Source organism: Hordeum vulgare, chromosome 3H (genome assembly GCF_904849725.1).
Source record: "Hordeum vulgare subsp. vulgare chromosome 3H, MorexV3_pseudomolecules_assembly, whole genome shotgun sequence".
In the NCBI taxonomy this organism is placed as follows: Eukaryota; Viridiplantae; Streptophyta; class Magnoliopsida; order Poales; family Poaceae; genus Hordeum; species Hordeum vulgare.
This window is the reverse complement of record NC_058520.1, coordinates 477,306,862-477,320,107: the sequence shown is the minus strand read 5'-3', so window position 1 is coordinate 477,320,107 and position 13,246 is coordinate 477,306,862. Positions and strand designations below refer to the sequence as shown.

At 47.2% G+C, this 13,246-nt stretch overlaps 1 protein-coding gene across 1 annotated transcript; it reads right to left on the bottom strand.

Moving 5' to 3' along the window:
* Nucleotides 1-817: 817 nt before the first annotated feature.
* LOC123444358 (proline-rich receptor-like protein kinase PERK9) lies at nucleotides 818-4,692 on the bottom strand. The gene is made up of 8 exons (XM_045121048.1): nucleotides 3,773-4,692; nucleotides 3,260-3,667; nucleotides 3,055-3,138; nucleotides 2,892-2,962; nucleotides 2,708-2,784; nucleotides 2,453-2,600; nucleotides 1,402-1,563; nucleotides 818-1,265 (listed from the first exon to the last, which is right to left on the bottom strand). The coding sequence occupies exons 1-8, from the start codon at nucleotides 4,662-4,664 to the stop codon at nucleotides 1,080-1,082; spliced, it is 2,028 nt and encodes a 675-aa protein (XP_044976983.1). The 5' UTR covers nucleotides 4,665-4,692; the 3' UTR covers nucleotides 818-1,079.
* Between the last annotated feature and the right edge of the window lie 8,554 nt (nucleotides 4,693-13,246).

Genomic DNA, 13,246 nt, shown 5'->3' with positions numbered 1-13,246 from the left:
AAACGTACGTACATGAAACAATCTGAAGCCACCTATATGAGAGCATAAAGTCGCAACACCTACAATCCTGATAATGTGTGTGAACCATCTGAACGCGCACTATCTAATCCGATGGCCTCACACAGCTGCCCGGCATCGTGCCGAGAGCACCACCCAGTCTGGTCGATCCGCAGCGTGCATCGCATGCACACGCTCTGAATCTGCCGTCTGACCCATGAGCGGTGTCATTTGGGCCAGTCCAACATACGCAGAACAGAAGAACAAACGGAGAAGAAGAGAAAACAATAAAGAACGGAAGGCATGGCAACCGACAGTCCGTCCAGCCCCAGCGTGCTCGCTGCCGCATCATCCGTGCAGACCGTGCGCGTAGTATTATTTCCTCTTGGTGCGACATTGCCGTCGGCCACCGGTTCCCCTTTTCCATCATGCGGCGGGCAGCCCGTCCAAATTATCACAGCATTTAATTTATCGACCGACGGATCGGCGACAGAGAAACGAGACCCACGAGCACAAATCTCGACGATCCATCCATCCATCACAGAGCATCGCATCGCATCGGACGCAGCAACCACCAGCGCCACGACACCCTCAAGTGGCAACGGGACAAGGAGGCTTCCCACAGGCTTTTGACAAAACGGAGGGTGGCAGGGCACGAAATGATTGAGCATAATAAGATCCACGGGATTACGTCCAGGGAGATATGTATAAACATTAGGGTTAACATGCACGAATGATTGTACTACTACTTGTGATTAATACAAGGCCCGAGTCAACCACTAAGCAGAGACTTGCACCACAAGGGCAGCAATCTGGCCGATCAAAACAACATAATACAGTTAGTTTATCTGGGAATGCCTGGACCCAAAGTCTCTGTATATTTTTGTTTCCATTTGACCAAAAACAGAAGGGGGGAAAAGGAAGAAGGAATTTACTCATCTCCTGAAAGAATTGCAAAATTTACTCCGGGGAGGACAGGAATTTCGTCAGGGTGAAAAAAAAATCATGTAAAAGAGATAATTACATGTAAAGAATGGCCAAAAAAAAATGTTAATGAAGATCTTGTACCGACAAACGCCTGCTCACAGGTCTCTCCGGCTCCTCCAGCTAGCCTGGCTCAGCTCATCGCTGCACTCCCGGCTGCCGAACTCTCTCAGCTGGAACAGTCTGATCTCCTCGGTTCGCGGCTCCAAGAACACCTCGCTTCGGCCCGGTTGAAGGCCGTTGTTTAGGTTAGAGTCGGCTAAACTATCCAGTGCTCTAACCACCTGAGATGGCAAAGAAATATATGTGTCCATATCTTAGTCCTGTGTTGCCATTCAGGAATGAGTTTTTTCTTTTCTTTTGAAGGTGACCATTCAGGAATGGGGTAAAATGGATGAAAGGTGGTTTATTATTTATTACCTGCCCCATCCGTGGTCTCATCACCGCAGAATGACGAATGCATGCAGCCGCTGCTCCTATCATATGATACATCTCGTTTTCTTCAAATTTGTTTTCCATCCTCGGGTCAGGAAGATCCCCAAAGTCTCGATGCTCAATTGCTTGCGAGAGAAAGGGCCGGGCCTGAGATTTTTCAACAAAAGAGCAGAGTTTGAGTTTACATTATGCATCCAGCTATCAATCATGATGACAAAATGAAGAAATGCATTTAGACAGTAGCCAGAGTGGAATGCATTTAGAGCAATGAGGTGGCATCTGTATGATGCATCAGTTCCATTTATGTTTATGTTTGCTGCTATATAATTAGGATAATCGGTATCTTTCCCTTGGTCCCTGTTTTTCTCAAGTTCTCATCTAGCTTCTTTCATGACTCACCACAGCATGAAGACTGCATTAAATAACAACACTGTATCCACTTTCTGCGTGCCACTCTGGAAGAATAATCAGGTTGCCCACTTTCTATAAAAGCAAGCTCCAATAGTTGGAACTTTTCAGCTCACTTAGTTCTCTCCAGATCACTTTCTCGGTCAACATGCTATGGAAACGGGTCCAATGGAAGGGGCCGGCATACTACGAAAGCTAGCAGCAGCCACCTTGTAATAAAAGAGCCCAACGGTTCAACTTTAGATTGAAAGACGTGATCTAGAGAAGGCACCAACAGGGTGATCTAGAGAAGGCACCAACAGGGCTTCAGACTTTGGAAATTTACCTCAACTTAACAACTCTATTGATCAACAACAATTATCTAGTACGCCCTCCGTTCCAAAATATTTGTCGTGATTTTTGAACTAAAATCACACAAGTATTTCGGAAGGAGGGAGTAATATGGACAGGAAATCAACCAAATCTCATCTGGTTAATAAGGTAGGTTGAAAACACAACATGTCATTTGTTACTTGTTATAACTAGAATATATCAATCAAATAAGCACGTTGTAAATGCGAAAAATTGCACAGTCCACGGCCAAAAACGAGGGCCATGCAACAAGTTCATAATATTTCAAGAAGCTCACCCATTCAACAAGACTCTCATCTCCCAGCGGCTGAGAAGAATCAACAGGTTTTCTTCCGGTAATAAGTTCCAAAAGAACAACTCCAAAAGAATATAAATCAGATTTTGCAGTCAACTTGCCGGACAATGCATACTCTGGAGCTAAATACCTGCAGAGGACGTAGTACATTCATACTGGAAACTATCCATAGATCACAGATTATCGAACAAAATTTTGATTGAACATTGCAATGGCTATCTTTCGACGTTTACTCACCCAAATGTTCCCATGACACGTGTCGTGACATGTGTGTTGGAGTCAGCCGCTAACCTTGCAAGTCCAAAATCAGAAACCTGGAGGTTGTTGCAGGTAGATAGAGAATTTTAGAAGAAAAACATACAACTAAAAATCGCATAACAACAATTGGATCCTGGAACTAATACACCAAGTAAAAGCATACCTGAGCTTCGAAGTTGTTATCCAATAAAATATTAGATGATTTAATATCTCTATGAATAATCCGAGGATGACCTGATGAATACAAATAGAGCAAAACTTAGAACACCACACTACTTCAGGGGATTAATGAGAAGAGACACTTTAGTCATAACATAAAGCATTACAATCTTCGTGCAGGTAAGCAATTCCACGAGCTGCTCCGGCCGCAATCTTGACCCTCGTACGCCAATCAAGTGGTACTTCATTTACTGAAATTTCATGAGCATGGTTAATGACCAGGTAACAGATGAGCAATCTAGCTGCTTCCACTGAAGCTAAAATTGATTGATGCAAAAAACGGAACCACTATGATCGACAAGGATTTCTCACCATGGAGATGATAATAAAGTGTGTTATTGGGAACAAAATCATATACAAGCATGCGCTGGCCCTCTGATACGCAGTAGCCTACTAATGAAACCAAATGTCTATGATGTACTCTGCTGATAGTATCAACTTCGGCCCTGAACTCACGCTCTCCCTGCCCATTCCCAATCTTGAGCTTCTTGATAGCCACAGGGCGACCATCTGGCAAGATACCCTTGTACACACACCCAAATCCACCTTCTCCCAAAAGGTTCTCATCCGAAAAGTCATTTGAGATTCCTGCCAAATTCTCCGGCGTGAACAGCATCCTCGAGTACCCTATCCCGGAGTCGGCCGGCGAGTACGGGAACCCATGGCTTCCAGTACTGGACCTCATGAAGGGATAGCCCGGTGATCGTAAGTAGAATCCATCTGGCCAACACAAATACTGTAATGAGCATCGTCTAGGATGGCTAAATTCAGAAAATGCGGATATAGATATACTACATTTAACACTCAGGCGTTTATGTTTTGTACCTGATGCTAGTGAGGATCCAGCAGACGAGGGAATGTAATTGGGCGGCGGCGGCGGGGGAGCTGGTTGCTGCTGTGTCGGCAGCACTGGAGGAGGCTCTGCCCGCCGTCGCTTCTTCTTGACAAGCCAAATGGTGGCACCGATGAAGCTGAGCATTGCAAGACCGGCAATTGCTACAATGGTGGTGGCAGTTTCCCTCGATATTTCGATGTTTTTGCCGCTGCCGTTTGAGCGAGTCGAGTTTGAGTGTGGCCTCGCAGGCGAGCGTGGCGGCGCATAATGTGGCTTAGTATGATGGCGCGGGGGCGGCGGCGGGGAAGATGAAATTCTTGGCGGGGGAGGCGAATATGCCTTAACCGGCGTGGGTGCTGGAGCTGGAGCAGGCGATGGCGATGGCGATGGTGGGTGGGATGGAGGCGGAGCTGGTGGCGAGAGGACTACTGGCGGCGGCGGGGGGAGGGACGGGGGCGGCGGCGACGGGTACACGCGGGGCTGTACGCGTGGCTGGTCGGCCGCCATCGGCGGCGGTGGCGCCAGAACCTCGGCAGGAGGCGGTGAGGGCGACGGGGACGGCGGCGGAAGCGACGGAGGGGGCGCGTCGGGCGGCGGAGGCGACAATGCCGGCGGCGGAGGCGACGAAGGCAATGCTGGGGGAGGCGACGGCAATGTCTCGGGTGGCGGGGAGGCCGGAGGGGGGCTACTCACCGGCGGAGGGGACGCCGCGGGGGGCAAAGAATGGTAGGACGTGGAAACCGGCGGGGCCGAGGCGGAGGAGGAGTAGGGGCAGCCCGGCGGGCGCGGCGCGGGCTGCGGCTGGCCATGCCCGCCCTGCGGCACGGCGTAGGACGAGGACGCCGGCTGCGGAGGCATGAAGGGATCCGCGTAGCCGCCCATCCCCACCACCACCGCCGCCCTCCGCAAGTAGCTCGACAGCAGCGAGGCGCGGGCGCGCGCTGGCGGTGGCAGGCAGGGGATCTGCAGGTCCACGCCGACGGCCAGATCTCCCGCCCGGCCGCTCGCCCCCAACCAAGCAGCTGCGCGAACCACCGCTTGAATGGAAGGAAGCTGCCACCCACCCTGGCCTGCTCTCCCTCTCCCGACAGCGACGTAGAGGGAGCGCGGCTTGAGATCCGAATCCTCCCGCCCACGCAAGTGGCGGCAGATCACGCGCGGCAGACGGGGCGGCCGCGGAGCTCGGCTCGTCGGGCGGCGAGGCCGAGATCCGAGTCCCTCCGCGGGAAGGCGATCCTTTGTCGCCCAATGCAATGCAGCACCGCACCGCGCACCGCTCGTCTCTCTCTCTCTCTCGCCTCGGCTGAGCTCACCTCACCTCAGCAGGACGCCGAGCTCATCTCTTTCTGGCTCCTCCCGTCCCTGCCCTTGCCTGCCTTGGTGTCCGTGGCTGCCTGGCTGGACAGTAGAGAGAGAGAGCGAGAGCATCAGTAGCACTAGCACTAGTAGCGCTACTAGTATAATTTTCTCCCCCTCCCTCTATTTTTCTCCTTCTTTCTTCTCCGCTCAGAAAACAAAGTCTATAATAATATTGTTTTCTTTCTCGGGGGAGGAGTGAGGGGTTGGTGCCAGGTCCATATGGGAAATAGCTGGACTTCGAGGAGCAAGCAGTAGCGGTACTACAGTACAGCAGCATAGCATAGGGAGCCGAGCCGGGCAAAAAAAAAAAGAGTAGTACCACTAGAAATTTGGGCATTTCCCGTGCAGATTGTCGCTAGCGGGCCCGGCCCTCGCCGCTCGCGGGCGGTGGAAACCGGGAAGAAACCGCGACGAGGCCGGCCTGCCGGGCGGAGCCACGAAGCAAGTGGCGGCTGGCTTGTTTTCTTTGTGCTCGCGGCGAGCGCGGTTCATCCTGTGCGGCAGCGTGCGACGGTGGAGGGCGTGGCTGGCTTGTTTACTGGGTACGATACGATGCTCTGAGGGCTGAGGGCGACGCTGACGGCTGGATGCATGGCTGAGTGGAGAGCTTCTTTTGGTGCCTGGTGCGCTTTGAGGTGGGGTGGGGCTTTCAAGGTTTGGGATTTCGGGTGACCTTTTTGTTGCCTACGTTTTGCCGTTTGTTGACCCTGGCTGGAAAAACACTACTACGCGGTTTTCTTATTAAGGCAAAAGGCGGTACGAATACAGTACTAACTAGGGATGTGACGTCGGTACGAGTTTTCATTTCGATCATGCCATGTCTTGCTTCGGGAGTAGAGCGGGTGTTGTTATATAGCCGGGTATATTAGCACTTTTTAGGTTGAGTTAATCCCTAAATGAATCATGAATATGGTATTGACAGTATGAAGCTCATGCCGGTATCTAAACATATGAACACTATCAAATATAACACTGGAACGCCTATCTACACGGTAAATACGACCATCACACGAACGAGTGAATAAGAAATGAATAGACCATACCCTCTTATAGGTCAAGCGGTCGTTCATAACCTTTTTCTTGGCGTCGACGTCACAACCATGGGGTTGGTGTGGAGGAAGTAATAGTGAAAGCAAAAGACAAAGACAAACTGTGAGCAGTCGCGTCGAGACGTTATCGCCTTTTTTTGAATGTAGGATAACAAAGGACAAGGTCATATGTTGAATAATTAATAAAGATAGTTGTATGAATCGATTGATGCAGAAGTCGAGGGTTTAACCTCTTTTTAAAATTTTTAAAGAAAACTACTTTTTTTCTCACAAGAGCATTTGAGCCTCACTACGACAAGATATGGCATGATCGAAATTGGTGAGCGTACTGAAACCAAATGTTACGCACGCATCGTGTTTTATGAATGAGTTGAGTTGAGTTCAGACCTATACCATATTTGAGCTTTATTTTGCCTGTCAAAAAAATTATTTAATTTAAGATTAATTACGAACCGTTAGTGGTTATGTCATTCTTCGAGACTTGGACCGCTGGCTATTTGTCGACTCGATCGTGGACCCACGTCTCCCTACTCGACGACATGTATATATATTACACGCGTTGGCCACTTCAACCGACACACTCAGTTTTCTTCTTATGCATAACCCCGTGTATTATTTACGATTCCACTTCATGTTGTTGTTTTCGAGGATCACGTCCCGTCGTTTGTGTGCATGGCCGTTCGAGAGAGCCAACCTCTCGGATCTTGTCCTTTGCTACCTTACATTCAGAAAAAGGGTGATAACGTCTCGACGTGACTGCGCATGGTTTGTCAGATCTGTGGGGCGCACCGTTAGATCTATACATGCAGCAATTTTTTCTTGATGCAATAAATTTCGGTCACGATGCAGCAATTTTTGTTCACGGTTGTAACAAAAATATGGTTGTAGCAAAAAACATCAACGTGATCGTAGCAAATAAACGACGTTGATGATGCGTGATAGCAAAACAAAATGTGGGTTGTAACAAAAATAATCTGGTGAACTTGGGTTGCAACTCTGACTAACGTGCATGCAACTTTTTTAGTGAACGGTTACAGCAAAATATGATAGCGATTGTAGAAAAAATTAACACGGTTGTAGCAAAAAATCCGACAAACTCAGGTTGCAACTAAACTTGGATGCAACTTTTTTAGTGGACAAAATTTAGCAACAATCACCAATGTTTGCAGCAAAAATTATGTTAGTAGTAGCAAAAAAATAACAGTTACAACAAAAAATAACGTCTCGCAACACAAAATGAAGGCGGATCCACGCACGTGACCGCAGGACGCGCGCGGGACCGGCCGAAGTGTTCGGCGCGCCGTGCTGAAACGTTTCCCACAAGAAAACAGGGTAGTACTAGTAGTGTTGTTTTTACCAAAATCCTGTCGTCACTATTGCAGGCGTAGAAGCGTTTTTACCAGAATCGAGTCGTCACTACTGTATCTCATTGATCTTATTACAATCCCGCTAGTGAAACCAAATGTCTATGTTGTTTCAGCTTCTCCTTGCCACGCCTCACGCACGCATCGTGTTTTATGAATGAGTTGAGTTCAGACCTATATCATATTTGAGCTTTATTTTGCATGTCAAAAACAATTATTTAATTTAAAATTAATTACGAACCGTTAGTGGTTATGTCATTCTTCGAGACTTTGGACGCTGGCTATTTGTCGACTCGATCGTGGGCCCACGTCTCCCTACTCGATGACATGTATATATATTGCAGGCGTTGGGCAACCGACATGCTCAGTTTTATTTTTATGCATAACCCTGTGTATTATTTACGGTTCCACTCCATGTTACTGTTTTCAAGGATCACATCCCGTCGTTTGTGTGCATGGCCGTTCGAGAGAGCCAACCTCTCGGACCTTGTCCTTTGCTACCTTACATTCAGAAAAGGGCGATAACGTTTTGATGCAACTGTGCATGGTTTGTCAGATCTGCGGGGCGCACCGTTAGACCTATACATGCAGCAATTTTTTGTCGATTCAGTAAATTTTGGTCACGATGCAGCAATTTTTGTCCACGGTTGTAATAAAATTATGGTTGTAGCAAAAAACATCAACGTGATCGTAGCAAAAAAAACGACGTTGATGATGCGTGATAGCAAAACAAAATGTGGGTTGTAGCAAAAATAATCTGGTGAACTCGGGTTGCAACTGTGACGAACGTGTATGCAACTTTTTTAATGGACGGTTGCAGCAAAAAATGATAGCGGTTGTAGCAAAAACTAACACGGTTGTAGCAAAAAATGTGACAAACTCGGGTTGCAACTAAACTTAGATGCAACTTTTTTAGTGGACAAAATTTAGCAACAATCACCAACGTTTGCAACAAAAATTATGTCGGTAGTAGCAAAAAAATAACAGTTACAGCAAAAAATAACGTCTCGCAGCACAAAAGGAAGGGGGAACCACGCACGCGATCACAGGACGCGCGCCGGACCGACCGAAGTGTTCGGCATGCCGTGCCGAAACGTTTTCCATAAGAAAACCGGGTAGTACTAGTAGTGTTGTTTTTACCAGAATCATGCTGTCACTATTGCAGGTGTAGTAGCGTTTTTATCAGAATCGAGCCGTCACTATTGTATCTCATTGATCTTATTACAATCCTGCTAGTGAAACCAAATGTATATGTTGTTTCAGCTTCTCCTTGCCACGCCTCACGTACGCATCGTATTTTATGAATGAGTTGAGTTCAGACCTATATTATATTTGAGCTTTATTTTGCATGTCAAAAACAATTATTTAATTTAAGATTAATTACGAGCCGTTAATGGTTATGTAATTGTTCGAGACTTTGGACCGCTGGCTATTTGTCGGCTCGATCGTGGGCTCACGTCTCCCTACTTTACGACATGTATATATATTGCAGTTGTTGACCATTTCAACCGACACACTCAGTTCCTTCTTATGCATAACCGTATATATTATTTACGGTTCCACTCCATGTTGCTGTTTTCAGGGATCACATCCCGTCGTTTGTGTGCATGGCCGTTCGAGAGAGCCAACCTCTCAGACCTTGTCCTTTGTTACCCTACATTCAAAAAAGGCGATAACGTCTCGACGCGACTGCTCACGGTTTGTCTTTGTCTTTTGCTTCCACTATTACTTCCTCCACCAACACCAAGGTTGTGACGTCGACGCCAAGAAATAGGTTATGGACGGCCGCTTGACCTATAAGAGGGTATGGTCTGTCCATTCCTTATTCACTCGTGTGATGTGATCCCTAAAAACAGCAACATGAAGTGGAACCGTAAATAATACATAGGGTTATGCATAAGAAGGAACTGAGTGTGTCGGTTGAAGTGGTCAACGCCTGCAATATATATACATGCCGTCGAGTAGGGAGACGTGGGCCCACGATCGAGCCGACAAATAGTCTGTGGTCCATGGCTCTCTTGAACGGCCATGCACACAAACGACGGGATGCAATCCTTGAAAACAACAACATGGAGTGAAACCGTAAATAATACACATGGTTATGCATAAGAAGAAAACTGAGTGTGTCGGTTGAAGTGGCCAACTCATGCAATATATATACATGTCGTCGAGTAGGGAGACGTGGGCCCACGATCGAATCGACAAATTGCCAGCGATCCAAAGTCTCGAAGAATGACATAACCACTAATGGTTCGTAATTAATCTTAAATTAAATATATATTTTTGAAAGGCAAAATAAAGCTCAAATATGATATAGGTTTGAACTCAACTCAACTCATTCATAAAACACGATGCGTGCGTAACATTTGGTTTCACTAGCAGGATTCTGGTAATACGATCAATGAGATACAATAGTGACTGCTGGATTTTGTAAAAACGCTACTACGCAGCAATAGTGGTGGCAAGATTTTGGTAAAAACCAATGTTTTAAATAGCGGGTTATGGTAAATAACGGCAAGCCTTTAAATCAGCTATAGTGAAGCTATAATCGACTATAGCGATATATTTGTACATGATACCATTTAAAGACATGCTGCTGAAGAGGCTATAGCGAGGCTATGATGGTTTATTTAAAACTATGATACAACACTACTAGTAATACACGGTTTCTTATTAGGCAATTCGGTACAACTACACTAACTATGGGATGTGATGGCTGTACTACGAGCTTTCAAGGCTCACCAATTTCGATCATGCCATATCTTGTCCGACTGCGGCTCAAATGCTCTTGTGAGAAAAAAGGGTAGTTTTCTTTATTTTTTTAAAAGGAGGTTATACCCCCAATCTCTGCATCAATCGATGCATACAACCATCTTTATTAATTATTCAACATAGGTCTAACAGGAACATAATTAAACCATCGGAAGCCACCGCTCACACTTACAAAACTCGATAATGTGGAGTGATCTTACTCTCCATATCTAAAACGAGAGACGTCACCGATCCATCCACATAACGTATCGAAACCCAAAGCCGGTGCAGCACACCTAAAGCGTACACCACATGCACACGTTTTAAACGCCGCCATCATCATCGGACCGCTGACCCATCTTCAAGAGAGAGACATGTATCATCCTTGTCAGTCTGTCCATCCGTTGACGCCACCACGGCGTCCAACGACGCCACTGCCCGCGCTCGTCGGTCCAGACGCGAAGATTCTGGAAGATCTGTCGTGCGTAGCACCTGTCGACCAGGCATGACACAGCGTAGCACCTGTCGGCCAGGCATGACTTGACATCTTCACCGAAAGCTCCGTGCAAGATGAAGCCGTTCCACCTCCTGCCTCTGTCTTCCAGCTCTGCTCCACAAACGATGCTCCCAAGAAAGAAAACAACACCGCAGTACCGCCATCGTCCGATCTGGAAGACCAGATCCTAGGGTTTCCCCCGGAGCAGCACAAGTGGGTCGATAATAGTTACACGACGATGGCCTCATCAAGTAACGACACAGAACGCCGCCATTGTCTGCCATCAGCTCGGTTTTCACCGGCAACTATGTCTTCTTGACTCATAGCCGAATTTAGATGGACGATCTCGAGATCTGACCATCCAGCCTCAGACCGACCACCTTCGACGGAGGAGATGACCACCACCGTCGGCCGCATGCTTCAGCCGGAGAGGACCTTAGAGGGAGGGCGGGCCGCCACCCCATCCCAACACTACTAGGGAAAACCCTAGTAGTAGCACTGGAAATATGTGTAGCAGTAGCGCTGGGCCAAGCGCTACTGCTATCGCGCTACAGCTAAACACTAGTAGTAGCGCTGGTATGGGAGCGCTACTGGTAAGTAGTGTTAGCAGTAGCGCTTCCCTGTCCAACGCTACTGCTAAATATATTAGTAGCGCTTGCCCATAGTAACCGCTGCTGCTAAGCAGTGCTACTGGTAAGTATTTACCAGCGCTACTGCTAACTTTTACTGCTTTCACAGATTTGCACCCTCTACGTATTTGTGATGTATTAATACAGATTCTATACAATAGCTTCATCACATCATATTAAACATACACCATTCTCACATATCATAGACATACAATAGTCTCGTCATACCATCATCATCATCATCATCATTCAACACAAAATATCATCACATAATCTCGAAAATAGCGATGCATAAGTGCGATCATGTCATGTCTCGAATAAGTGCAGCTGCATGGTTATGGCACACCCACAAGTTTCATCATCTCTATCTACAACATGATGTAGAAGAGAAGAGCGATCAGCATGAGGAAGAGCGTGACTATGTAGTACCGGCAGTCCCGCCCCTGCTCATGCTGGAGTGTCCACCTCAAGTAACTACTTTCCGCTTCGGCTCTCGTGTCGAACCCTCTGTGACTAGCACCCGGGTACCTGTGCACCTGGGCCTGAGCGGCTGGCCAGTGGTCGTAGACTCGTGGAACCCTTCGAACGTACACAACGTAGTAGTCCTTCGCCATCTCTGATCTAGGTACCTGCATCGTGAGTTGTTGATTTGAACGATAATATGCAACATAATGTACTTAAGAAAACAAAGAGGCGTGATTAGCAAAATAAAAGCAACCAATAGTAAACATAAATGACGAAGTTCCTCATACCCAAACTAATTAACTAGAGTGATCTACACTAGTTCAGGACCACGGTTTAGTTACATCACATAGTTTCGCCGTGCATAATTTCAAAGTTTTGCCATATATAGACAGTAGTGATAAGGCACGCTAGTTCAGGGCCGCGGTTTAGTTACATCACATTGTCATTGACAATCAGTCGTCCATGTCGGCGTTCCAATCTTCATAGTCAAGTAGGATGCACCCGAGCTTCGTGAAAGGCTTCAGGTACACACGCTGAGCGACTAGCAGTGCTCGGATATCAACCCGCGTGATTGGACCATCGTAGAACATCCCCGTTGGTTCGAGGACTTGCTTCATGATCACTTGGGCTAGTTCACACTGTACGTGATAAAATTCAGCTCAGATTCGATGATCCGGAGTCTTTCCTATGCTTGTGGCCCAGCTTACAATCTTGGCATCTTCGATAGTAGCTGACATGCGAAGGCGTTGATTATCCCTTCTGTACTCCATGAGGTGATGCATGAAGTAGAATCCATCAGCCGTACTATTGTGCGGTTGCTGGATGTAGCAGAAGTCGCTCTTATGGCCGAAAGCCGGTGCTTTATTCCTGTACTTTTTCACCTTGATATATCCACCAGTCAGGCTAAAGGTCCACACGGCAGAGTCGAGAACACTCTTTACATGTGTGTAATCCTTTTTATTGAGGTTCTTCGACAAGTCCAAGTACATAGCATGGGAGTATTCCGGGTACAGAACGATGAGGACGGCGACGCCCCTGCTGCGCAAATTAAGTACACCTCAAATTAGCCTCCATGCTTGCAAAGGAATGATTAACATGTACGAAAGGATATGCGCGGATGACTTACGAGGGATGATAAGGCAGGAGAATCGCTTCCTTGTCCTTATCAGCGATCATGAATTCGCCGAGGTACTTGCTCGCATAGTCACGGTGCTCTTTGCAAACTTCCAAGAAGCTCTCGTGCATATAGTATGGCTCCGCGACGCAGATATATTTTATGCTCTCCATATTGATGAAAGAGTTGAGATACAGCGCATACATGCGGATGAACTGGAAATCCAGCTTGGTCATG